Here is a 27,859-nt window from a genome sequence, read left to right as displayed (position 1 = left end):
AGAAAGGGCAGACTTGTAGGTCACCAGCTAGACCCAGAGGAAGCAAAATAAGAATGTTGTACTGAGAAAAGTACCAAGCCACATGGCTAAACATAGATAAGACTTATGGGTTAATTTAAGTGTAAGAGCTAGCTAGTTAGTAATAAGCCTCTGTGTGATAATTTGGGAAGCGGCTGCTGGGTATTTGGGAGTTGCTGGCAGGATAGAAACTCCCCTCCAATTACACCTAAATCCCAGTGATTCTTGCTCCTGGAATGAACACGTGCGCCCTCCCTTCTCATGCTGGAATGTTGGTGATTTTGCCTCTGCAACCAATAGGATAGTGGAGAAATTATGGGAATGTCTTGTCTGAAGCCAGGACATGAAACACAGTGGAGCTTTTGCCTTGCTCTTGGATCTGGTTTAGTTCCAGAAGCTACTCCATGTGGCAGTGGTAGTCAGAATAGTTCCCATCCCACAGGCACTTCTACTGTCGTTAAACCACCAGGAGGAAAGATCTGTGTCCTCTCCTCAAGTCTGCATGGGTTTCTGACTCCTTTAACATGAGTGTGTGTACAGGGGCCATGAGGGCATGTGAGCTCTGGAGCAGATGAGATGGAACACAGCTACTGCCTTATCATTGTAACAGTGCTGCCTGGAGTCTTCCGGTGCTGCGTCTGATTACCTCAAGGCCACCATGCCAGGGAAGGCTATGTTCTACAGAAGGGACACAAGTGACCGATAGCACTGTTCCGCTTCCACCTCGCCCAGCCCAAGTGCAGGTGAATGAGCACTGAGTAGACTAACTCCAGGCCATGATCTCTCAATCTTCCTAGCTGAAAACCTAGATATGGAACAGAAACCAATTCTTGTCCTTACTCTGTTGAAATTATCCAACAGGACCTGTACGCATTTCAAAATTGTTTTGAGTCATTAAAATTTGGTCATTTATCTTATAGTAATAGTAACAAGAACCCCCTGTTACTGCTGACGGGTTTTAAATTCCCCATTAGTCTACAAACAGGATAAACTTAGGGTGCCAGGAAAGAGTACATTATGTCTACAGGTAAATCAGCAAGAAATAAACACAGGGGCCAGGTGCAGCTCAGTGGTTCAGTGTGTGCATAGCCTGAGCAAGGCCCTGGGTTCCACCCCCAGAACAGAGAAGAGCAGGGGAGGGGAGAGCAAAGGAAGGGAGAGGAGAAGGGGAGACAGAACCCAGGAACTGAATCCAAATAGTCATCTGAGTCGATATGAATTTTATTAACACACATTTGTCAAAGTCTGTACAAACCAAAACATTCCTATGTTTTAAAATGTCCATTATTACAAACATACAAAGGAACAGAAGGTGTTACCAAAAGTTACTCAATTTCATGGTAAAATGCTGTCATGATTTTTAAAAAAAAAATCAACATTTCAAGACTGAGGTTTCCTCTTTACTGTTCAGGAGCTCATGGTAGTTTAGAAAATGTATAGGTTTGCTGAATATTAAATGCTAAGACCTTAAAAAAAGATTTAGTATAAAACTAAATGAGCGTCTGTGTACTGTCACATTTCCCATGCACGATTTCTCAGTTCTACCTTTTGTTTAAGAGACCAGGACTGTCATTCTCTTTCTACCATCTTTTTCCACAGCCAACACAAATGACCTGAAAAATAGCGTATGGTAATATATCTTTACCTAAAAGTTTCTCATTCAGAAAGTTACAAAACGATTCAGCAAGGCAGTTTCCCCTGCTTAGAAGGGAAAGCTGCATTCCCTACCAAAGAACTATATAAACATGTCCTTCGAGCCTCCTGTCGGAAAGAGCCCTCATGTCCGTATCTCTGTCCATGTGTCTGAGAAGGCCACCGCAAACTAGAGAGCACTGTGGACAAGTGACCGTGACTGCTCTGACGCTGGTGGACTGTGGTACAAATGTCACCTGTCTCCATGATCTGCTCTAACGCCAGCAGCACCTGCACTGATTCCAAGGTTTGTTCTGGGTCAGGGCACATACTACGCATTTCTAGTTTCTTTCACAAAAATCCAAGAGTGAGGCTCCACATCCGAACCTCTCCCTTCCCACCTGCCTACTGGGTCACGATGGGAGAAGGGCACACTCGGGGAGGCCCCGCTGCTGCCAGGAGCCCTTGCTTTGTAAACATTCTCAGTCAGAACAGGGAGCTCACAGGATGGGGGTTGCAGAGGGAGGAAGTGCGGTGAGACTCCTCCCCATCACACAGCCCACGCCTAAGCAGTCCATGTCAACCCCTGGAAACACACAAGAGTTCAAATCTCATCCCACTTGATCTGCTCATGTTAAAAAAAAAAAAAAAAAAAAAAAAAAAAAAAAAAAAACGTGCTCTGTTGACAGCCTGGCGTGACAGCTGACACGAGCGGATGTTTTTAAAAAAGAAGTGGCAGTGTGGGAATTTAACATTATGTGAAAGAAGAGGGAGGGGGAGGAGGGAAGTGTCCAGTACAACCTGGACAACCGTTCTTTCTGCCCTTACTTAAAGACAGACTGGTCAATTCTCTGCACCCTAAGCATCTCCTCAAATGCTCTTCCACAGAGTCCTCCAAAGGCACTTAGCTCCACACTTACACCTCCAGCATTTACCTTAGCCTCAAGACTCTAAGGTAACGAGAAAAAAAAGATTGGATTCTTTTACTAAAAGCTAGCAAACAGGTCTGTTTTTTTTTTCTTTGTTTTTGAAGAGGCATTGCTTTTACAAGAACTAGCCAGGCTACCATCATTCCTTTATCAAGAAAAGGTTTCCTTTTTAAAAAATAAATAAAACTCTGTCTATACATAGTACAAAGGTCATACATAATATACCTGGAAAAACCCAAGAGTATACCCTGAAGCAAAAAGTTTATTGGCGAGAGAAAGCCTCTCTCAGCGCACGAAGTCTTAAGGTGGCAGTTCTCAAGGTTCAGAGGGCGGCAGTGATGCACAGTGGATGACAGGTTACTTGCTCGTGGGGATGGCAGGTGTGCCGGTGGACAGACACTCTGCACAGAACTCTGAGCAGTGACCACTATGGAAAACGTCGAGTACTAAAACAGAGGGAGGGAGGAGCACTGGGGAGCGGAGGAGGGAGAGGAGGAGGAGTAGGTCTGAAACCCCAAATGCTCAGCATGCAGTCGTAACACGGCACAAACCAGGTGTGTCCATTCAGCCCACTACATTCGCACAAAGGGTAATGGTAAGAAAATAGAGATTTTGTAAGAAAGCACAATTCCCAGAGAACAGCCGGGCTGCTGACCCTGACCCAGGAGCGCCGGCTGTTGTTGCTGGGAGCCGGGAGCCTTCTTGTGGTCCTCACGGAGACGTTATGGTGCCTGACTTCTCAGACTTCTTGCTCTTGGACAAAGCAGCTGCCTGTTTGAGAAGCTCTCGGTTTTTGGCCTAAAAATAATAAAAATAAAAAGTCAGTGCAAGAACAGCTTTCAAAAGATGGTTCAAAACATGGTATGTACTTACTCATAAGTGGATTCTAGATATAAAGCAAAGGACAATCAGACTGCAACCCACAGAACCAGGGAGGCTACATAGCAGGGGAGCCTAGGATGACTGTGGCTTATAATAAGTTTTGGTTTTACTCAATTACTGGGCAAGCCTCAATGAAACATTTCACTATTAGGATAAGAATTTATACTGTATCAAGCTGATAATAGAAAAATAAATAAATAAATAAAAAAGACCTGAGCTACAGGTAGGCAGTTCCTCTTTGCTCCCTCTTGGGTTTGGATACTGAGACATAAGAACAGCATGGGGAATATAAGAACAACTTGGGACTGTAACTCGGCTTTCCAGGACCCTACGATAAATCTCCCATGATGTAATGAGTTTTTATACCCTAATAAATTCCTTTGCTCTTTAAAAAAAAAAGATGGCTGGTAGATGGTCTCCGTGCAGAATGAGTTTAGTGGGTAATAATAATAATAACAACAATGTGAGAGCAGCTGTCTGTAGACATAGAGGAGGGGACGCCGAGAGTCCGGCACTGGTCCAGAGAGGGGAAATAACAGCAAGTTCTGGGGTGTGACACCTGCTTGAGTAAAAAAGTGAAGCGCACTGGTGAGCTTGATCTCTTGGGACTACTGTTACAAAAAGATGATGTGTGCAACACAAACCAACCAGGAAGCCTTAATGAGCAGAATAAGTAGATCTATAATTCAGACATCTGGACTCACATCTGGTGAATTAAAGAAGTAAAAGAGCACATTTGTTAATTCCAGTTCTTGGGAGAAAAAGATGAAAACACACTCAAATAAAACAATGAAAGATGTCTGAAAGGATTTTGTGTACTCTGTAAACAGAGAAAAAAAATCTAAGGGATGGTTACCAAACACAATCGTGACCACATTGGGTCACCACACACTCACCTGCAATTGCTCTGTGACTTCTTTGTGGGTTTTCTCCATTTGGTTCATTTTGGCCCGAGTCTGAGACTCCTGATACTGAAAATCAGCCTTCAGCTCCGTAATCTGAAGGAAAAAATCAGTGACTTCAACTCCTTCATAACGGTAAATGTCTTGGTATTGGAGGTCTACACAGACAGTCTTCCAATTTCCTGGAACCCAGGGCTCTCCTGCACGTCCACACGGTCATCAAAGCCACACAGCATCCTTTTTCCTTGAGGCTTTTCTGAAGATTCACAAACCTGGAGCTCACTATCCTTCTCCCTTTCTTCCCCTCTCCCCTCCATCTTCCAAGTTCCAAGGTCAAGAATTCTCCTGCCTCAGGCTCCCCAGTGGCTGCAGTTACAGCTGCTCACTACCTCCCTCCAAATCCGAGGAAACAGTTCTGGTTGGCCACAATGGTGGTGCATAAGTATAACCTAAGCACTCAAGAGGCCAAGACAGGAGGGCTACCTTGAGTTCAAGGCCAGCCTAGGCTATATAGCGAGACTGTCTCAAATACACACCCAAACAACAACAAAAAACTTGACTTAAACTACTACTCCCTTGAAGATTTGACAGTTCCATAAACCCTCTGAATGCTCGTTTACAAGCTAGAGAAGAAGTGCCAGTGATCATTGCTCTCAATTCAAAAAACACTGGTTTATTACCCATAAATCTTCACTTGTTACTTTATTTAACTTTTTACTCTATTATTATTTGTGTATGACACGTGTGGACACAAGTGACACAGCACCCCGGAGGTCAGAGGACAGCCCTGTGGAGCTGGTTCTCTCCTTTCCTCAACAGTGGGTTCCAGGAGCCAATCAGGGTGTCAGGCTTTCGAAGGCAGCACCTGACCGACCCAGCCAGCTCACTGCACCTAGTGTTGGGTTTATTAAAAACATTTGTGAGTTACATGTGCTTATCCACTTACATGTGAGTGTGTGTGTGCCACAGTGTGCATGCAGAGGTCAGAGGAGAACTCCCAGAGTCCGCTCTCTCTCTCTCTCTCTACCATGGAGATCCTGGGGATCAAACTCAGGTCATTGGGTTTGGTGGCCACCTCACTGGCCCTACTGTTTTTAAAAATTAACTCATACTTTGTCCCATCTTTATAATAGCCTGAGGTCTAAAAGGTTAAGTATGCCATGAGGACCGGCAGTGTTAACGTGGTGCTGATCCAACTCCAGACTCCCGTCTACTGACTGCTGGTTCAGAGGAGGGCAGCTAACAGTGACTGGTGAGCTGAGTCAAAACAGACTAGCAACAGGCAGGGAAGCGGAACAGTCCAGACACAGGCACAAAGATAGGCCACCGAGGGCTGTTACGTCAACAGCTGACAACTTCACAGTAGCAGCAGATGGGGCTACAGATAGGCAGCCATGACACAGCAGAGATGGTGCCCTAACCGGGCAACGTGACAATGTGATCGTGGAAGCTACAGGACACAAGAGCTAGTTGGTTTGCTCTTTTCAAGACTTGAGTTCTGCAAGTAGGACGCAAGCGCTCTTCTGGTCCCTACTGGGCAGAAGTCTGTCCAAGACATGTGGGTGTCTGTCATCTGTCACTCACACAGAAGAATGGAAAAGATACAGGGACTGGGGGCTGATGTGAATGGTTAAGTGCTTGCCTAACACGTACAAGGCCTTGGTTTCAATCTCTAGGACTCCCCCCAAAATGCATGAAAACACAAGAACTTCTACAAAATTTAAACCAGGCATGGTGATGCACGCCTGTAATCTCAGAACCAGGGACAGAAGATCAGAAGTTCAAAGTCATCCTGAGCTGCACATGAATTCAAGGCCAGCCTGGGCTATATGCAATCCTAGCATGCATCTATAAAACCAGCACTTGAAAAGCAAAAGCAGGACTGCCACAAGTTCAAGGACAGTCTGGTCTGCATGGCAAGTTCCAGGAAGTGAGGACTCTACAGCAAGCCTCTCTCAAAAAATGGGACAAGGGTCACGGAGGTGGTTCAGAGGGTATAAATCAGCAGTCTCAACCCGTGGGCCCAGACCCCTTTGGCAAACCTCTATCTCCAAAAATATTTACATTACAATTCATACTATTAGATGTTTTTGTTTGTTTGGTTTGGAGACAGGGTTTCTCTGTGTAGTCCTGTATAGTAGTATGTTAACTAGGAATGTAGCTCAGTAGCACAGAATTTCCTAGCACACACAAGACCCTGGGTTTAGTTCCCAGTAACCTGCCCCCTCCTCACCACACACACACACACACACAGAGTATATTGTTATATGCTCCCTGCTAGACTGCCTGGTGCATACTAGACAAGCACTCTGCAGCTGAGCTACACCCTCAGCCTTACCCGTGGCTTTTATACACTGTGTCTGTTGGTTTCATTAACTAATGTCCTGTCTGAGAAGTGGGAACTCCTTGGAAATGCTGAGAAAAATCAGCGTTCTGAACCCCTAGGCTGAGGTGGACTGACCAACAAAATGCCATCCCATGAGCCAACCTGGCAAACAGACACTCTCTTCTCAGGGAGTCTCAAGCTGACCACAGGCTCTCTAAAGCACCAATGGTAAGTAGCCAACAGAGGGAAAGCATCATACCCCATCCCATGGTCTTCACTCTGTAAACCTGGCCCAAAAGGCGGTAATGAGCCGGGCGGTGGTGGCGCACGCCTTTAATCCCAGCACTCGGGAGGCAGAGCCAGGCGGATCTCTGTGAGTTCGAGGCCAGCCTGGTCTCCAAAGCGAGTACCAGGAAAGGCGCAAAGCTACACAGAGAAACCCTGTCTCGAAAAACCAAAAAAAAAAAAAAAAAAGGCGGTAATGAAACCCTACCTTCTTCTCTTTCTCTAGGATCATCTGGTCCTTCTGATGCAGCATCTTCTTCAGAGTGGCCACCTCTTCCTTCAGCTGGGCAATGATGACAAAGTGGTCAGTGCCAGGGGAATCCAGAGCCAGGTCTGGGGAAAAGCTGGGTAGAAAATGGAGAGAGAAATTTCCTAACTCTACTTAAGGCTGTACTCCAGGTCACCTGATGGTGACCGTGGGGGCTTCAGTGACTATCTGAATTCCTGCCATCAGGCTCTGCTCTGTCCACATCAGACTTACCAGTATCTGCTGGACTTGAACTAAGTACAGGAAAGGTGGTCATCAGAAAATGATGCCAACCCAAACCAACCCCTCAACCTGTCATATGTGGGACCAAAATAAACATGAGATCCCAAAAGCCAAGCTTACTACTGGAGGCTCATTGAAGATCTCCAGCCACATTTGTGATTAGAGAACTGTCCTAGAATCCTTGATAGACTATCTATTATGAGCACACGCTCAGCCCTAAAGTCCTGTGATGAGGTTCAGCTCCTAAGAAACTGAGACACCAGCTGGCTGGTGGTGGCTCACACCTTTAATACCAGCACTTGGGAGGCAGAGGTTGGCAGATCTCTGTGAATTTGAGGCCAGCCTGGTCTACAAAGTGAGTTCTAGGACAGCCAGGATTGTTATAGGGAGAAACCCTGTCTCAAAAAAAGAAAAGAAACTGCAGCTCCCACCTTGAAGCACGCAGTCTCCCCTAAAAAGGTGGGGTGTACAGGAAGACTAGCTTCTGTGCTGCAAAGCCAGCCTATAATCTTAATATTCAGCAGGCTGAGGCATGAGGACTTCTGAGTCTGGGGCCCACCTAGGCTACAGTGAATTTCAGGACAGTCTGCACTCCAGTAGGAGACTTAAACAACAACAAAAAGAATTTGGGATGCTTAGTGGAGGAAGGGACAAAGGTGGCAAACTCCAGTCACATCACATGCTGTTTACGACTCTCCACGTTGTCAAAGTACTGGTGACGCTCATGTCCTTTTAGCAGACCCTCCTCATTTCTCCCATTTCAGGGAATCTGTAAGGCCTTGAGATTACATGCAAAATCTTTTCTGCATCTACAACAGGAGGTTTTCTGGGTGAGGATCCAAAGTTTTCAGCGATGCCTCAGAACAAACCAGGAACCACTGCCAGAGGTCACTTCCTGTCTATTTTTAGGGAATTCCCAAAAGAAGTTCTTTACTTTTCTCGACAATCTTTAAAGCAATACACACCTCTGGATACTGATCTCAACCCTCTGTCAACAGAGCAACAACTCACAGCCTCTTGCTTTTGCTCCTTCCAGAACCTTACATGGCAGCTAATAAGCAGTGCTGGAAGACACTCAACCAGCCTGTGACTGCACACGCTCCCTCAGTTACCAAGTCAGATACTCCTATGGCTGGCTGGAGCCCATCCACATGCAGCATCTGGAACAGAGCACTGGAGGAAGACTGAACTGATGTTCTCCTAACTGATGAATGTCCCCAAGTGCAAGTACGGGGTGAGCAAGAGTCAACGCAAACTAAGAAAACAGGTGTTCAGGATAAGGGCCCATCAATCTTCTCCAAGTTCAGATCTAGAAGTTCCCTTGTATCTGTTTCAATACCCACCAAAACTTGTCTTCCCTCAACCCAACAGAGTATTTAACTCCTAACTATAGCAAGCAAGGGCAGATTAACGGCCGACCGGGGGTAACTCTCCATGTCTCCAAAGCTCCAAATGCTCCGCTCTGCTTCTCAGGAGACTCTCTCTTGTTGCTGCTGTTGGCAGTGCTGAGGATTGAAGCTAGGGCCTCGTGCATGAGATGAGAACGCTCTACCACCGAGCTTAAGCACCAGCCATAGAAATTAATCTTACACCAGTCAACTCTTGGCAAAACCAGTCCAGTGTATCCTGCGTGGGCCTGATCCCTCTGAAGCTAGGAGCTCAATCAACATGAGAAGTAAAAGCAACGACTAGTTACCAACGACTAGTTACCAACGACTAGTTACCAAGGCAGCAAGCTAGTCTCTCCAATACCTCCACACACAGGGAACTTAGTGCTGCTCCAAGACATTCCCTGCCTTTTCTGAAAGCTTTTAACATAAGAACAGGTTCTCTGCTAAGAGGCTGAGGCAGGGAGATTGGAGATTCAAGGCCCACCCTCAAGACAAACAACTCTTTTCCTGAGTTGAATCAAAACAGGGCTGCAGTAACAAAGCACACTGTCGAGAGGCCATCTTCAAAGGCCACAAAGAAGCCCAAGGCTGCAGGCTCAAAGGCAGAGAATAAAATGAAATTTAAAAAGTCCTTTGGAAATGACATACTGTAGGTGCCTGGCTGCCACCCATTGCTAAATTGGATTCTACGGAGCACTTAGTAGTATGACTGAAGAGTGACCGGCATATTTTCTCAAGGAAGGAACACTGTCTAACTCATATTCCTCAAATCAGAAAGTTTTAACCACAATTTTAACTAGGGAATTAGAAAATATTGGGCGGGGGCTGTGACTTCGTAGGCTACTGAAAAACAAATAGACTAAGCCACCTTCTAGGTATAAAACATCAGAGAAAGCTAAGATAATGTGTTCTGTCTACAGCATGAAAAGCTGGGGGACAATGAATATGAGGGGAGGCTGGGCATGGTGGTGCACTCCATTAATCCTATCACTTGGGAGGCAGAGGTAGAAGCAGGCAGATCCCTGGGTACCAAGCCAGCCTGAGTCTCCACAGAAAGTTCCAGGACTGCTTCTTAGTCTGTTGGCAAAGGCCAAGTATAGTAATATTCTTATCAATTTAATAGAAAGTTCCAGGCCAGCCAGGTCTACGTAGGGAGACCCTGTCTCAAATGAGAGAGAAAGAATGTGAATTAAACATGCCTCAATATTAAATAAGATTATGGCAGTAAAAGATCAACATAGAACTATCATGAGGCAACATACAGAAGACATAAGGAATAAAATTTAAAGAGTAAAAGCATAAATTTTAAAAAGTTAGTGGTGCCAGGCAGCAGTGGTGCACGCCTTTAATCTCAGCACTCAGGAGGCAGAGCCAGGCGGATCTCTGTGAGTTCAAGACCAGCCTGGTCTACAAGATGAGTTCCAGGACAGGCACTAAAACTACACAGAGAAACCCTGTCTTGAAAAACAAAACAAGGCTGGAGAGATGGCTCAGAGGTTAAGAGCACTGGCTGTTCTTCCAAAGGTCCTGGGTTCAATTCTCAGCAACCACATGGTGGCTCACAACCATCTATAATAAGGTCTGGTGCCCTCTTCTGTCATGCAGGCAGAACACTGTATACATAATAAACAAATAAATATTTAAAAAAAAAAAAAGAAAGAGAGCCGGGCGGTGGTGGCGCACGCCTTTAATCCCAGCACTCGGGAGGCAGAGCCAGGCGGATCTCTGTGAGTTCGAGGCCAGCCTGGTCTCCAAAGCGAGTACCAGGAAAGGCGCAAAGCTACACAGAGAAACCCTGTCTCGAAAAACAAAAAACAAAAAACAAAAAAAGAAAGAAAAACAAAACAAAAAAATAGATAGATAGAGAGAGAGATAGATAGAGAGAGAGAGAGAGATAGTGTTGGAGATAGAAACTAAGGGCCTTGTGCTAAGGAAGCACTCACCCGTGACTCCCGACCGCTCCAGTCCTGAGCATGTAAGTGCATGTCATACATACTTCAGGGCTAGAGATGCACCTTAGTCCACAGTACTTGCCCAGCATGTACAAGGCCCTGGGCTGGATCCCTAGTAATGCAGAAACCTGGTAAGAGTGGTCCCTGCTTGTAATTCCAGGACTCAGGAGGGAGAGATGAGGTAATCAGAAACTCAAGGTCATCCTCCACTACACACAGAATGAGGCCAGCCTGGGATACACGAAACCCTGTCTACACTTCCCCATTTACACACACACACACACACACACACTCTATATGAAGTGCTTGCTTGGGCAGCACATATACTAAAATGGGAACAATACAAAGATCAGCATGGCCCCTGTGTGAAGATGACATGCAAATTCCTGAAGCATTTCATATTTATAAATAAAAGTTTGAATATTAAAAAGGAGTATAAAATTACAGAAATGCCTCTTTTGTTACTGTTTTTTGAAGCAGTGTCTCATGCATTCCAGGCTGATTTGAGTCCCTATGTAGTTGATGATAACCTTGAACTCTTGATTCTCCTGCCTCACCTCCTAAGTGCTGGGATGACAGGTGGGTGACACCAGCCTAGTTTCAGAATGCTTTATTCAAAGCAAAGAAAAAGAGTAGGAAAAAACCCACAAAAAGTAAAAAGGATAACAAAATGCAACTTACGTTGTGTTAAGAATATTTAAAAGAAATGCAAATAAGTTGACTAAATTATTAAGAGCACTAATAATGCAGGGACATTCAAAAGAAATGTGTTTATGGATGAACATTTCTGTGGCAGCAGAAAAAATTACCTACATTTTCAAACTATAAGATAAACATAGTGGCACATCCTGTAATCAGTGGGCTGGGGTAAGAGGACTGCCTCAAGTTTGAGGTCAGCCTGGACTACTACCAAGTTCCAGGAGAACCAAAATTACACAGTGAGACTGTCTCTAACCCTCCCCTCCCCACACAGATAAAACAAAAACAACAACTTTTTAAAATTAGTATGAGGCTAGAGATACAGCCTAGTGGTAGAACACTCTCCTAAATAGGAAGCCCTAGGTTCAATTCCCAATATCACATACAGTATGGGAAAAATGATCTTTTAATGTCTTCTCTGGAGGACCTAAAGCAAGGACTAGCATCCCACTGAACAACACCATCCTTACTTGTGGCCGGATGTGAGTCAACCATCTGCAGGGCCAACCTAGGTTTTAGCTTGGCACATCTCAGGCAACAGACAGTAGACTAGCGGCGAAACCTCAAGACAAGCAAGCTGGCCAAGGCAAAGCTACTAGAGACCGGGCTGGCAGAGCTGCAGCTCTGAACGAGCTTCCGGGGACCACCAGCACGGCCTGGGGATAAGGAAGCAGATGGGAATGGTGGATCTGAAAGTACGGGGCTGGGCTTTAGTGGCCTGCTTTCTAGGACTTCCAAAAATGCCTTCCTTGAAGCCGTTTTTACAGAACCACGCAAAGGTGATGAACACATCTGTTTTCTTCACAACAGCCCAACTAGCTGCTCCAAGGCATGGGTGAAGAGACCAGAAAGTTGGTCTATATGGTTCTTTCCCACATACAACCTGAAAAACTTAAGCATTTCCAGAAGGTTCAAGAAGATGAAAACCAATTAAACTAGTGTTGACAGACACTGCCTTGGTAGGATCTGAAATCAAGTAAATAAAAATGCAGTAGGAAGAGGAGACTCCACAGACGATTTGCATTCTGGGAGGTAAAGCAACAGGCAGCCCTGGTAAGGCCCTGGCTGGTGGCTCCCACAGCCATGTTGGCTGGGAGGGAGGGCTGCGAATGTTCTCAGAATGGAGAAGAGTCCCAGGACTTTGGGGAAGGGTCAGGTGATCTCACTTCAGGATGCCTGGGCCTGGAGGAACAGGAAAATGGATGGTTCCAAGACTCTGTTGAGAAGCAGCCCACTGCACCAATGCAGACGGGCTCTGGGTATTAGGACAAAGCAGCTCAGGAGAGGAAGCATCGCTGAGAGGAGAGAGGAGCAATGAAAATATGCATTTAGGCAGGCCCAACTGAAACAAAACCACTGAACTCTATCTCCTTCTCGTCTGTCCCAGCATCTGTACTGGAAGACTCGGGAGAAGTGTGAATATCCGGGCAGACATGCAGCCCTACCTTCACCCTACCTCTGCTCTCTCTCCAAACCAACTCCGTCTGGAGGCTACAGGCCCAGACCACACAGAAAAACATTCATCTCCTCACTTCTTAGACTTCCTTAGTGGACTGAAGAATAACTACAGTTAATCCAGTTACTAGTTCTAAATATGTATTTTTTTATTTTTGAACTGGGTTTCACTATGTAGCCCTGGCTGGCCTTAAACTCACAGAGATCTATATGCCTCTGCCTCTGCCTCCCAAGTGCTGGGATTAAAAGAGTGTGCCATCACACCCATCCGACTCAACTTCCCAAGTTCTGAGACTACAGGCAAGGCCAGCATGCCCACTAAGTTCTTATATTCAACTGATAACAGCTATTAGGAGCGCTTATCCATAACTATCAAGTGACTAGCGTAGCACCCCTAACGGTCCACTCAGGACCCTGGCTAGCGCTGAGGTATACCCTCAAGGTAGTCAAGAACTACGTATGCATTTCAAGTGCGTGGGCACTCATACCCCAACTGGCTCACCTGTCTCCGTTAGCTGTGATTGACTCAAACTTGGATTTTTTCTTTGGGATTTCATTTTGAATTGAAGATGTAGAAAGTGTTTTCTGGCTTTTGATGGCAAAAAGAGAGAGAGACACATTAGAAATCAAAGATAAATAAAACACTCCAAGGAAAGTCTGTCAAATGGGCCAACAATGTTCTGGGCAACAGCTTATTATTTTTGATTAGTAAAATCTTCCAAGGCGGTTTATAGGTTTGGATGCTTGGATGCATGGGTAGCCAGTGTCTACAGGGTCAAAACCCATTTTGATCTTAATTACTTACTTCCTGACTGATTAATAGTTATGAAAACAGAACTGATCAAACTGTAAGAAATGTGTTTTCTGGTTTAGAAAGTCTTTTCCATTCCTATCCCCCACGCATCCTCCATCTCATAGCTCTAGGAAGTACAGACAAGCTACCCTCCGACAAGTCAGTACCTGACCTACCCAAGGAGAGCCAGCAGGAAAGCTGTAACAAAAGCCAAGCAGACACGAATGAACTCCTAGCCTTTCTCATGACATCTCTGTGAATGCACTCTGGACCTCAGTCCCACAGAAGAACTAGCTTTAGATGTAGTACCGTCACTCACAACTGGCTCTGACACCAAAGTCAGGAGCCTGCCCCTGGCATGAAATCCCTTCATTCGGACAGATGTCCCAATGCCACACCCAAGGGGCTCAATGAAGTGCCTCAGGGTGGTTCTCTGCATGTGTGTAGTGGGGGTGAGGGTGGGAGAAGTTGGGGTATGTGAGGATGAGACAGGGTTTCATGTAGCTCAGGTTGGCCTAGAACTCCCTATGTAACTGTGGCTGGCCTCGAACTCCCTATGTAGCCGTGGCTGGCCTTGACCTCCTGACCCTTCTGCTAACACCTCCAGAGTGCTGGGGTTACAGGTGTGCACCACCACCTCCAGGCCGAGATAAAGTTTCTGTAACATTTCTTAGCTTACCTATACTTGCACGAAAAGAGGAGCCCCAATGGGAAGCGCTATAAACCAAGCAAGGCCTTGCAAACATGAGGCAAACACTACACTGAGTGACATCCCAGTCCTCAGTTCCCCTTTCTTTCAGTGCCTTCTCTACTAGCCAGGGTATTGCTGCCCACACAGGCTGGGTCCTTCCCTTGCATAGGCCCCTCGGTAGCGCCCATAAGCCCCTGACATGCGTGCAGGCCCTCTCCTCCTCCTCCTCCAGTTTCCAACAACACAAACGGTCTGACGGTCTCCCGGGCTCTGTGTGCTCCCATGCCCTCTAGTCCTCTGCAAGCACTAGTCCCTCCCTCTCCTAGGATGCCCCTGCCTTGTCCTCATCTGACAAGTCCAGTCCATAGAGGGACAGTTACAGCAAGCTCTTCTCCAAGTCAGCTTTCCTGCCTTTCTACCTGAATCTTGACAAATTTGCAAAGTGGTGCCCATTGCATTAGACTGCGATGACTTGATTACAAATCTGTATTCTCTACCAGAAGGCATACTATTGAGAGCAGCATGGTTTTTATTCATCTCTGTATTCCCAGCAGAGTCCCTGGCCCATGAGAGTACTTAATAATGCCTAGTGAACAAACAAACCCATAATGACAGTAATAACAAAAACCAGCTAAAACCCATTGAATACTGTCATGAGAAAACAAACTGCTATTCATGTACTATATAATTTGCCTTCACAACAACCCCATGAGGTAATGCTATTCTCTTTCTCATTGTCGAGAAAATTTGCTAGAGACAGGATTAAACCTAAGCCTCAATTCTCAACATCATTGTATATACTCTTAAAAGAAGCTTCAGCCATCAACAAAAGGACATCTTTCAACTGGCTCCCACCCTGAAAAAGTCTAGAATACCAATCAACTATTTGTCCAAATATATATATTTAAAATGCTGTCTATAGCCAGAAAACAAAACGTCCAATCCCCAAGGGATTATGCACAATTAAAGTTGAGAATTCCACTTACAAGTTCTACACACCTTAAAGACACAATACAGAAACCTCCTTGGCCCTTGCAGACGTAGGAACTATAAATATGGCAAGCCAGAGACTCCTAAAGGCTTGTAACAACAGGAACACTTCTGAGATGCCTCCCTCCTCGACTGCCTGAGGAGTGAGGCTCCTGGCCTGCCGCCTCCTACAGTCCTCTCATGGCCCTGGGTTACCTGTTATAATGGCTGCCACCACTCAGGCGGCTGTACTGCTCCTTCTCCTGATGGCTGGCTCGAGAAGAGCTGCTCAGGTGTCTCCTCTGCTCTTTGGTCTTCTGAAGGACACGCTTGTAGGACAGTGTGCACAGCCAGCACAGGAGCTTCCCATCTACCTGAAAGATGAGACACAGTTCAGAGGAGGTGAGGTCTGTGCTAACCATGACCACTAAGACCCTGAGCTAGACCCACTCAGGTTAGCTCCAGCCTGCAAGCTGTGTGAGCCTGGGGCAAGTCACAGGCTTTAGTGACAATGGACATAGACCACTCAATATGGTGCCATACACATAAAAATTGATGTCTCTATAGTGTACGTCTTTAATCCTAACACTCGGGAGGCAGAGGCAGGTGGATCTAAAAGTGTGAGGCCAGCCTGGTCTACAGAGAGAGTTCCAGGACAGCAAGGGCTATACGGAAAAACTCTGCCTCAAAAAAACAATAGATAGATAGATAGATAGATAGATAGATAGATAGATATTTTTATCATGCAACTAAGGAATGCTGAGGCAGGAGAAATAGTGTTCCCCAGGGATGAGCCCCCCAACTGGTTATCCAATACCAAGTGGTCAGTTCTAAATTCATATACACACAAACAGCACTGATGGGCTGAGCAGGTTGTTATTACATATTTGTGTGTTTATAAGTATGTATGTAACAACAAGAAAAAAGAGGGCCTGAAATTTGAAGGGAGGAAGAGAGCAGGGAATATGGGAGAGGCTGAACGGAAGAGAGGGAAGGGATGTAATTATATTTTAAATTTTTGTTTTGTTTTTTTCTGGGACAGAGTTTCTCTAGGTAGCCCAGGCTGGCCTCAAACTCAGAGATCTATCTGCCTTTGCCTCCAGAGTACTGGAATTAAAGGTGTGTGCCACCACTGTCTAGCATGATTTAAAATATTTTTAAATAAAAAATAAAATGTTAATTAATAAATGTTTAGCTCAGTGTGGTAACACATCTTTACAATCCCAGCAGCACTCAGGAGGTGCGGCCAGAGGACCAGGAGTGCAGGCCAATCTCACTACACAGTGCATGCATCCAAAGCCAGCTGGGTTACAGGAAACCTTATCTCAAAAGACGAACAAAAGCCAAACGTGGTGGTACAAACCTTTAACATTAGCACTCAAGAGGCAGAAGCAGGCAGACAGCTGTGGGTTCAAGGCCAGCCTGATCTACAGAGTTCCAGGCCATCCAGGGTTACACAGTGAGAGCCTGTCTCAAATAAACAAAACAAAAAAGTTATTTTCTGTAACTACCTCATTCAGTCTCCCTCTGCTTCTCTGCCATAGCTGTTATTCTTGTCAGAAAAGATAAAGGAAATGGACACATAATGAGAACAACTTGTCCAAGATCATTGATTGAGCTAGCCCTAGGAACAAGACAGGACTCAGGTCTAGGGTACTGCAAAGCCCAAACTGTCCCCTATCCCTGGAGATGGACAGAACACTATTTTTTCCCTTTATCTTTATTTATGTGTGGGTGTTCTGCCTGCCTGTGTCTGTGTACCAGTTATGTGCAGTGCATTCAGAGGACAAAGAAGGTCTTGGATTCTCTGGGACTGGAGTTTAAGAGGCTGTTGTGAGCTGCCACGTGGGAACTGGGAATCAAATCTGGTTCAAGAGCAGCCAGTGCTCTTAACCACTGAGCCATCTCTGCAGCCCAGGGAAAAATACTACTAAAGGGACCTCCTGATTACTAACACAGCTTTTCCAACATCTCGTTTAGGGAAAGGTGTCTCAGCTGGCAGGCAGGAATATTCTCATCAGTGAAAGTTATGTCCCTCCACTATAAATTAATAAATCTGGTTAACAGGAGTCAGCCTTGAACACACAAGAACTCTGGGCATCGACAGAGTTTCAGGACTGTAATATATTCTCTGTTATTTCCTGACCACCACATACGATGTCCAGGCCACTGCCACAGAGAAAAAAGATGAAGAGCGAGCTCACAGCCTAATGGGGTGAGAAACACGGAATACAGAAGGTAATGTTTCATAATGCTACATTTCCAAGACAATAAAGGAGTGATAGGAATTGTAACCAAGGGAATTAAAGACTGTCTCCAGCATGTGCTGTGGTGTACCTCTGTAATCCAGCACTTGGGGAGGCAGAGGCAGGAGGATCAGGAATTCAAATTCTTCCTCAGCTACACAGGGAGTTCAAAGCCAGCCTGGGCTACATGAGACCCTGTCTCACCTCCTCTTCCCCCGAAAAAGGTCTCTGTAAAGAGGAGCCATCCAAATTAAGACCAAAGAAACCAGTCAGAACTCTCTGGAAAAGGCTGACTGAAGCAAAGAAGAACCAGCACAGAGGAGAGAGAAGAAAACTGGGAGGCCTGAAGACTGAAAGGTGGTCACAGGTGAGGAGAGTGCAGGACGAAACTGAGCGCTGGGTAAGACCTGGCAAGCATGGAAGAGAAGAGTTTGGGTTTTATCCAAGTAGAAATGGAAGCCACAGCCGGGCGTGGTGGCGCACAACTTTAATCCCAGCATTCTGGAGGCAGAGGCAGGCGGATCTCTGTGAATTTGAGGCCAGCCTGGTCTACAGAGTGAGTTCCAGGACAGCCAGGGCTACACAGAGAAACTGTGTCTCGAAAAACCAAAAGAAAAAGTTTAAAAAAAAAGGAAGCCACTAGAGGGTTTCAAGAATAGAGAGATTAGTATGACCAAACTCTAAACCATTTTGATCCATCAAGATACTGCAACTAACACGCACATTCTATGTGATGTAATCTTGTGATCTTTAACTTCAACACAGAAACATCTGGAGCTGTACAGTAGTACTGGGACCATTACCTCACCTATGTTATCATCATCTCTACTTCTTAGACTTACACAGACTTTTGCCAACTACCACTTATATGAGGTACTTCTCACTATAATTTGAATTATTTTAAAAGGTTAATACATTATTATTTATTAATGTGGAGGAGGTTTATTTATGCATGAGCTCAGAGGACAATTTACAGAAGTCAATGTTCTCCCTCCTCCTCCATTCGTGTTCTGGAGATGAACTCAGGTCACCAGCCTTGGTAGCAAGAACCTTTATCTACTGAACAATCTCACAGGCCCCAATTACATTCTTAAGAAGTGTTACAGGAAGATGGTCATGGTGGCGCACGCCTTTAGTTCCAGCACCCGTGAGGCAGAGGCAGGCAGATCTCTGAGATTGAGGTCAGCCTGGTCTACAAAGCAAGTTCCAGGACAGCCAGGTCTACACAGAGAAACCCTGTCTCGAAAAACCAAAAAAAAAAAGTAAATAAATAAAAAATGCTAGGGGCCAACAAGACTGCCCAGTAGGTAAAGACACTTGCTGCCAAACCTGATGACCTCAGCTCAATACCTGGAACCCATATGGAAGGAGAGAACCAACTCCTGCAAGCTGTCCTCTGCACTCCACAGGCGTATCTGTGGTACATGAACACAGAAGTAAACATATGAAGTGTAACTGTAATAAGATATGGACAGGGAACATGGGAGCAAACACCTTTTGTGTGTGTGTGTGTGTGTGTGTGTGTGTGTGTGTGTGTGTGTGTGTGTGTTTTAGCTTTTTGTTTTTGAGACAGGGTTTCTCTGTGTAGCTTTGTGCCTTTCCTGGATCTCACTCTGTAGACCAGGCTGGCCTCGAACTCAGAGATCTGGGATTAAGAGAGCTGGGGTTGCTGGGGCAGTGGTGGCACACGCCTTTAATCCCAGCACTCCAGAGGCAGAGCCAGGCAGATCTCTGTGACTTCGAGGCCAGCCTGGACTAGAGTGAGTTCCAGGAAAGACACAAAGCTACACAAAGAAACCCTGTCTCGAAAAACCAAAAATAAATAAATAAATAAATAAAAAAGAGAGAGAGAGAGAGAGAGCGAGCTGGGGTTAAGGCGTAAACCACCACCACCCGGAGGGAGCACACACCTTTAATCTCAACCGTCAAGGTCAACCTGGTCTATATACAGTGATTTCCAGACTAACCAGATACAAAGAGACCTTGTCTTAAAAAGAAAAAAGGAAAACGGGCTGGAGAGATGGCTCAGCGGTTAAGAGCCCTTGTTGTTCTTGTAGAGAATCCAGCTTGCCCGTGGTGACTTGCACCCACACTGCTCCAGGTCCAGGGATATGATGCCCACTCCTGACCCTGTCCAGCACCAAGCACACACACGGTACACATATACGGAGCAGGCCAAATACAAATAAAGACGGATAATGCTAAGAAAAACCATTTTCTGTTGAAAGAAGAAGAGATGGGCCTGGTAAAATGGCTCAGTGGGTAAGGGACTTGCTACCAATGTGTCCAACTGAGTTTTCTCCCGGGACCCACGGCTCCCACACACAAATATGCTATACTGTGGCAAGCATAAGCATCCCTCTCATGGACACAAAATAAATAAATGTAACAAAAAAAATTTAAAGAAATGTTAGACTAATGGTCTAGATTTGGGAAATGAAGAACACAATCTAACTCTCTAAGTTAGTCAGTAACAGGAGCAGGACAGGAACTCAGAATCATGCCCATCTGATTTGGTCCAATTTACTCTCCCCCACCCCCCAAAAAAGAAGCTAAAGAAGACAAACCAGCCATTTACCTTCTTCCGATCGTCTTTCCTGTCAAACGCACACTGCTGCTTGCACTGTTCACAGGAATATGGGGGTCCGTACTTCTTCTCTGAATTCGTGCAGCGCTGGCATTTATTGCCAATAAATGCTGCAATTATGTTGCAGTACTGACAAGGCTTAGGCTTAACGGAGAGGAAAAAAGATCAAGTAAGCCTATCATAAAACACTGGCCCGCTTTTAGTCGCACTTCCTACTCTGTAACCCACGACACAGGGCAAACGCGGATTCCCAACATCCTGCATTTGCCCCTACAGTGTTCAAATGAAGCCCAATCCTTAGCATCATACAAAAGTAATCCCCATATGATTATACACTTTTTAAATAAATTTTTATAACAAATAACCGAAGCTCATTAGTGTCTATGATGAAACTTCAACAACAAAAAAAATCCAATAGAACATAGTTGAGTTTGAGGCCAGCTTGGGATACATGAGACATTGTCTCAGAAAAACAAAAACAGGCCAAGCATGGTGGTGCACGCCTTTAATTCGGCACTCAGGAGGCAGAGTCAGGTGGATCTCTGTGAGTTCGAGGCCAGCCTGGTCTACAGAACGAGTTCCAGGACGGCCAGAGCCAGACAGCAAGACCCTTGATGCAAAACAACAAAAACCAGCCTAAGAGACGGCTCCATGGGCAAAGGTGCTTGCCAACCCCAGAACAAAGGTAGCAGAGCTAACTCCACAGAGCTCCTCAGACATTCACACCATGCTGCGCTAATAAGCAAATATTCAGGAAGGCAGGCAGGAAAGCAGGGAGAAGGGAAGGTAAAGTTGTGTGTGTGTGTGTGACTTTAAAACTTTTAATGTGTATGGGTGTTTGCATATATGTATGTGCATTACATGGGTACACTGCATGCAGATGAGAGAAAGGGGTGTCAGATCCCCTGGAAATGGAGTTACATGTGGTTGTCAGCCACCATATGAGCAGCTGGGAACTGAACCCCGCTGAACCAAGTACTCTTCACCACTGAGCCATCACTCCAGCCCTGGAAGGCTGAGTTCTAAGAGATCTGAGTATTCACTCCTGTTAGGATTTTGGTCCAGAGAAATCCTACTCACCGTTCCATACAGCTGCACGTTCTGAGCACACTTCTTGCATATTGTATTGGTTTTACTGTTAAAGAAAACAATGAAACAAGACTTCTCTTAGAACATCTGAAACCTTATTCCTCTGAAGTCCAAGGAATTTGTCATTGCTAAGGTGCTAGGGGCTAGGTGATGTATAGACTGGACATTTGATAAACTAATAATGAAACCCTATTTTAAAGAGAGAGTAAGTCACTTCAGATTACGCCCCACTCCCCACCCCAGGTTGGTATTTACTCATATAGCCCATGATGGCTTCAAACTTACTATGTAGTTGAGAACAGCTTTAACTTCCGGTGTGGTAGGACTACAGACGTGAGAACACCATGCCCAGCTTTAATTATGACATCTTTAAGTATCCCCAATAAAACTAAAAGACCCTCAAAATACGGTGTTACACTGAAGTGAAATACAGAAAAGAAGCGAATTCTCTCTACTTCAGATGAGTATCTGAAACATTTTAAGGTGAGGAATAAGATGGGTGTGTGTCTGGGGTATGAACTCAAGACTACACTCTCCATTGTAAGGAAGAGTATGAAAAGCAGACACAGGGAAATAGATGTTATGGACAAACACTTTGTATCTATGATTTCTCTAAGTTAGACACTGACCAGATAAACACTGTTTGCCTTGTGAAGATCTAAAGGTCATGCATGATATGACCAAAGTGCTTGAACTAAGCAATCTGCCTACAGAAACTCCACCTTCAGATAAAGCCAAATTAGCCAACTGTAGTGGCGCATGCCTTTAATCCCAATACTCAGGGTCAGAGGCTAGCCTGGTCTACATAGCAAGTTCCAGGCCAGCCAGGGCTACAGAGTAAAAATATGTCACACACTCACACACACACACACACACACACACACACACACACAGCCTAACCCTTTATACAAAAGAATGTTTGATATATAAAGACATATTAAATGGTCTGAGACCAAAATAAAAACTGAGTCCATTTTGTGATTATTTTGTCATACCATTTCTAGAGAGGGGACCATAAAGTTAAAACAGAAAACAAGGAGGTGGGCACAGTGGTGCACACCTTTAATCCCAGCACTTGGGAGGCAGAGGCAGATGAGCTCTGAGTTTGGGGCCAGCCTGATGTACAGATGAGTTCCAGGACAGTCAGAGCTACACAGAGAAACCCTGTCTTAGAGAGAGAGAGAGAGACAGACAGACAGACAGACAAAGGAAAGAAAAGAACAAAAAGAAAAATTAAACACCTCAGCGTCGAGAACATTTAAATTAAATTGAAACTCAGGACATGGTGGTGTGGGTCTATAATCCCAGTGAGGCTGTATGGACATAACTGACAGCTCACTTGCCTACCATATGTAAGGCCCCGAGTTTGATCCCAAGCATTCAAAAAGAAAAAAGAAAAAGAAGAAGAAGAAGAAGAAGAAGAAGAAGAAGAAGAAGAAGAAGAAGAAGAAGAAGAAGAAGAAGAAAAAGAAGAAGAAGAAGAAAGATATGCAAACCAAAATTTGCCAGGGCAATTTTTAATTATCTGCATGTATATGTGTCTTCCATGTTGGTAAGTACAAATGAGAGCAGGTGCCCTCAGGGGCTCTCATTTCCTGGAGTTACAGTTTGTTTTTTTACACAGGTCTTACTATATAGCTTTAGTGCTTGGCCTGTAGGTCACTATGCAGACCAACGCTGCAATTAAAGGACTGCTAGTATTTTATCGTGTGTAGGAGGGTGGTGGTTGTTGTTTTTGTGAGACAGAGTCTCTCTCTGAGTGCTGGGATTAAAGGTATGTGCTCAATCAGCCTGCTTAAATGTTTAAAGTCACATGTCATTCACTTTTCAGATCCTTGATCATTTTATATGTGGTGTTTATTTGAGGCAGGGTCTCACCGGTCTCCGGGATTGCAGACAGGCACCACCACATGCTCTGCTCCCCACTGCTCTTTCAAAGTGGCAGGAAATTGCAGTAATAAAATAAAAATCTGCCAGGCAGTGGTGGCGCACGCCTTTAATCCCAGCACTCAGGAGGCAGAGGCAGGCAGATCTCTGTGACTTCGAGGCCAGCCTGGTCTCCAAAGCCAGTTCCAGGAAAGGCACAAAGCTACACAGAGAAACCCTGTCTTGAAAAACCAAAAAAAAAAAAAAGAATAAAATAAAAATAAAAAAATAAAAATCTGGGCTGGAGAGATGGCTCAGAGGTTAAGAGAGCACTGGCTGTTCTTCCAGAGGTCCTGAGTTCAATTCCCAGCAACCACATGGTGGCTCACAGCCATCTGTAATGAGACTTGGTGCCCTCTTCCGGCCTGCAGGCATACGTGCAGACAGAATACTGTATACATAAATAAACAAATAAAATAAATAAATAAAAATAAAAAATAAAAAAAATGAAAATCTAAGCAGACAATGGGTAATACATAAGATATAACACGCACACTATATACCCGTTGATATACAGGAAACTATATAATCTGTGTATAATGTAATTGACATTAAATCTGTATGCTCTAGGTGGGTGTCCTGGTGAATGCCTTTGATCTCAGCACTATGGAGGCAGAGGGAAGTGGATCTCTGAGCATTAAGACCATCCTGGGACTGGTTCTGGTGACCATCCTGGGACTGGAGAGATGGTTCTGGTTAAGAGCACTTTCTCTATTTCCAGAGGACCTGAGTTCAGTTCCCAGTACCCACGTAGGGTGGCTCACTACCACCTTTAACGCCAGCTCCAGGGGCATCTGATACCTCTAGCTTCTACTGGAGCCTGCACTCACAAATGCACTTAACAATAAAAATAAAACTTAAAAAAAAAAGACTATTCTAGTCTACATAGTAAGAGCTCATCCAAAAAAACTACAATTAATTATAATTATAGCCCTAGCCCTATGTGTACATGAAATACAAGCAGAAACTTGAAGAAATAAGTCTATTTACTTTTTTTTAATTTTATTTGTTTTGGTTTCTTGAGACAGGGTTTCTCTGTGTAGCTCTGGCTGTCCTAGAACTCACTCTGTAGACCAGACTGGCCTTGAACTCAGAGATCCCCCTGTCTCTGCCTCCTGAGCACTGGGATTAAAGACCTGTGCCTCTACGCTTGGCTTTTTTTTTTTTTTTTTTTTTTTTTTTTGGTTTTTCGAGACCAGGCTGGCCTCGAACTCACAGAGATCCGCCTGGCTCTGCCTCCTGAGTGCTGGGACTAAAGGCGTGTGCCACCACCGCCTGGCCTTGGCCTATTTTTTTTTTTTTTTTTTAAACGTGTATTCTAGCTTGGCCATGGCGGCACATGCCTTTATCCCAGCCCTAGAGAGGCTGAAGATAAAGACTGTCTCAAACTGAAAGCTAGCCTGGGCTACTATCTCAATACACTAAAAACAAAACAGCGAGAAAAACCAAAACCTCTTTCCCGGCCAACCAGAACTCTACCTCTCCTGCTGGTACTCAGTCCTGCAGTAGGTGCACTTCACAACAGGGTGAGCAATCCGGCATTCCTGAAACGAAAGGAGGTAATCATTTGGAAAGGCACTGGGGAGTGGAAACAGCCAACAACAGGAAGCAGCAGAGCTGGGTATTAACTATCCCTTAGCACAGCCACTAAACTTGAAGTGAGTCATTTAACTTTCTGGACCTGATTTTCCTCCTCTGTAATAGCTGCATCACTTCCCTGCTGTTGGTGTGGGAGTAAGAATTTGTATAACTACTCATAAATTGTAAAACAAATATATGCCTGAATAAGCTCCAGATTGGTAACCAGTCTCCAGATTCCAGGGCTGGTTATCTGCCACCGTGGGATACCAAGAAGGATAACTGGGGGGTGGGGGGTGTGTGAAGGCAACAGATTAAAGCCGTTTTGTTTATAGAACTTCCTTTTTAAAAAGAAAAAAAAAAAAAAAAGAAAGCCGGGCTTGGTGTTGCTCGCCTTTGATCCCATCGCTTGGGAGGCAGAGGCAGTCGGATCTCTGAGAATTCCAGGGCAGCCCGAGCTTCAAGTGAGACCCTGTCTCGAAAACAAAGAAAATTTTACATCATAGCTTTTATGTCCAAGGGACACTGTAACATTGTCTTTCAGACTCGGTAAACATGAGTAGCTGAAGAAGGAAAGAGGGAAAGATGTGAACATCTTTCTTTTTTTGTGAGCGACACACATCAGACACATTCTGAAATATCTGAGAATTCGTCAACCGCCACTTCACACGAGCTAGGTGACTTAAATGTTGCTCTAGTCACTTGAACAGAGAAAGTGGGATGAAGAAACAAATAAAAACATTGGCATTTCAGGGGTTAAAAAATGGTTAGGGCAAGACAGACAGCTACCAACTAGGTGCTAAAAGGTCATCTGATTCGTGTGTTCCAAGGCTAAGCTGGTGAATTCTTTTCATTTTCCCTCGTAAAGCCTTGCCACCTCCAACTTTGAGACTGGCTGAAAAGTACCCATGAAGAGTCCGAGTTCAAGACACTCCTCACAGGCAGCACCCCACTCCGGGGTTCAATCTCAGGAGGGACAAGAGAGGTCCCTGGGCCTTCATTCTGCACCCAGGGCGATCACGGCAGGAGAGAAGGCGGTCCAAGCAGATCTTGCCGGGGGCCAGTCGGGGACAAACAAGAGACTCGCCGTCCCCTCCCGAGACCTCACGGGGTCCGAGAAGAGAACCCCGCCGTTGCTAAGCACCGGGACACGCCGGCTGCCAGGGCCTGGACTCGGCTCCGGGCTCCCCCACGTGCCCCGCAGTCCCCGGCCAGCGGGGCGCCGTGCCTCGGCGAAGCGGGCCGGCCACACCCTGCCCGAGAGGACCCCGGCGGGCGTCCTCGCAGGACCGAGAATTCCGAGCCGCGCCCGGAGCGTCCCCAGCTCCCGGCCGCCGCCCCAGCCCGCGCACCTTGCACAGCTGCTGCCCCTGAGACAGCGCCTCGAAGGGGAAGCGCTGGTGGCACTTGGTGCAGGCGTAGAGCGCCGCCATGTCCGGCCCGGGCCGTGCTCACCGCCGCCCCGCCCGCCGGCCCGCCGCTTTATCTGACAGTCTCAGGCACAACCTGGCGGCGGCGGCCGGCGGCGGGCTGCGGAGGGCGGGCGAGCGGGCGGGCGAGGGCGGGCCGCCGGCGCGGGGGCGGTCTCTCCGGGGCTGAGCGGCCGTTCGCTGGCCCGCCTAGACGTCGATCAGGCGGCAGGGGGCGGAACGTGGAGTTCCCGACCGCTCTGATTCGATCTAGGTTGGACTACGCCACTGTGACGCTCGGAGCCGCGATTATGTAAAGCGCAGTCACGCGGGGGCGCCGCCTGAAGACGGCGTCTTCCGACCCCGGGAATCGCGGAAGCTCTCTGGCTCCGCCCACTCTCCCGCGGCGGCCCCGCCCTCGCTCCGCCTCTCCCGGGCCGCGGGCGCATTCCTGCTTCTCGCGATACTCGGTGGAGTTGTGATGGTTTGGGTTGCCATGGAGCTCCCTGCCTGGCGAAAGAGGGCGGGATCGGGGTGACCGTGCTGCGACGTCGGATTCGAACTCTGAGGCCACCCTGGGTTTGAACCAGGTGGGCAGCCAAGAAGGAAATTCTATTCTCGGAGCAGGCTGGTTTGCTCAGCCCTCTAAGAGGGAAAACAGGAAATTCGGATGAGTCTCCTCTGTGGGCTGGAGAGATGGCGCCGAGGGACTGCTGCTCTTGCAGAGGAGTTTGGTTCCCAGCACCCCCATCTGGTGGCTCAAACCGCCTGTGACTCCAGCGGCAGGGGTTCCCGATGCCTCTGAACTCTGCAGGCACCTGCACTCACGTGCATTTACAGATATTCACACACTAAATAAAATATAATAGAAAAAAGATTTTGAGTCATGTAAACAGGGCCTCCATTTTTACACGGCATACGCTTGCCCAGAGTGTTCCTGGTGCCTCTATTTTTAGCTCCGGGTCGCCAATGTTTTACCATTTTATTATTGCCCACCGTTTCCATCAGACTGTGCCTTTCATAGTAACCCCGGCAATATCCTTTTGAGTCATCTTTGTCTCTCCCTCACTTAATACAGAGCTAACTGATCTATTCTTCACTACTGCCTAGCACGTATGAGACTTTGGGTTTGGTTTGATAAAAAAAAAAGGGGGGCGGGGGGATAAAGCATAGGGGGAGAAAGAGAGGAAGGAAAAGAAAGTATTGGTAATCATTCACACAATAAACCTTTTTAAAGATAGATGGATGGTGCCGGGCGGTGGTGGCGCACGTCTTTAATCCCAGCAGATTAAAGGGAGGCAGAGGCGGGCAGATCTCTGTGAGTTCAAGGCCTGCCTGGTCTCCAAAGCGAGTTCCAGGAAAGGTGCAAAGCTACACAGAGAAACCCTGTCTTGAAAAAAAAAATAATAAATGGATGGATGTGTTTTATGTATTTGGTTTTTCAAGAAAGGTTTCACTGTGTGTCCTTAGCTGTCCTGGAAGTCGCTCTATAGACCATGGTGGCCTCAAAATCAGAGATTCACCTGCTGCTGCCTCCCGAGGGCTGAGATTAAAGATGTGTTATTTTTAATTTGAATTTTATGTGTGTGAGTATGTGCACATGAGTACAG

The 27,859-nt window shown here is 46.0% G+C and overlaps 1 protein-coding gene and 1 non-coding gene across 3 annotated transcripts; one reads left to right on the top strand and one right to left on the bottom strand.

The window, feature by feature from the left end:
* Positions 1–1,221: 1,221 nt before the first annotated feature.
* On the bottom strand, positions 1,222–26,388 carry Fam76a (family with sequence similarity 76 member A). Of its 2 annotated transcripts, XM_052716801.1 has the most exons (9): positions 26,193–26,388; positions 24,742–24,806; positions 21,328–21,382; positions 20,239–20,391; positions 15,631–15,788; positions 13,464–13,550; positions 7,183–7,318; positions 4,358–4,459; positions 1,222–3,377 (listed from the first exon to the last, which is right to left on the bottom strand). In XM_052716801.1, exons 1-9 carry the CDS (start codon positions 26,271–26,273, stop codon positions 3,291–3,293), a joined length of 924 nt encoding a protein of 307 aa, XP_052572761.1. In that variant the 5' UTR covers positions 26,274–26,388; the 3' UTR covers positions 1,222–3,290. The 2 variants fall into 2 exon arrangements, with proteins under 2 accessions (XP_052572761.1, XP_052572762.1); XM_052716802.1 differs by lacking the exon at positions 13,464–13,550.
* Positions 11,110–11,213, top strand: LOC128098001 (U6 spliceosomal RNA). The gene has a single exon (XR_008214053.1). It is a non-coding gene; the product is annotated as a U6 spliceosomal RNA (small nuclear RNA).
* Positions 26,389–27,859: the final 1,471 nt, after the last annotated feature.

This window comes from Peromyscus californicus, unplaced genomic scaffold, assembly GCF_007827085.1.
Source record: "Peromyscus californicus insignis strain IS unplaced genomic scaffold, ASM782708v3 Scaffold_5__1_contigs__length_169319896, whole genome shotgun sequence".
In the NCBI taxonomy this organism is placed as follows: Eukaryota; Metazoa; Chordata; class Mammalia; order Rodentia; family Cricetidae; genus Peromyscus; species Peromyscus californicus.
The sequence above is the reverse complement of the archived record's forward strand: the minus strand, read 5'-3'. Positions and strand labels throughout refer to the sequence as shown.

Excerpts from the sequence above, each read along its gene's own strand:
- Fam76a (XM_052716801.1), bottom strand. The coding sequence starts at position 26,273 with ATGGCGGCGCTCTACGCCTGCACCAAGTGCCACCAGCGCTTCCCCTTC. Across the intron at positions 21,383-24,741 it reads ACTGAGTACCAGCAGGAGAG|TAAAACCAATACAATATGCA; the intron begins GTAGAGTTCTGG and ends TTTCTTTAACAG. Across the intron at positions 13,551-15,630 it reads GGTGGCAGCCATTATAACAG|CCAGAAAACACTTTCTACAT; the intron begins GTAACCCAGGGC and ends TGCCATCAAAAG.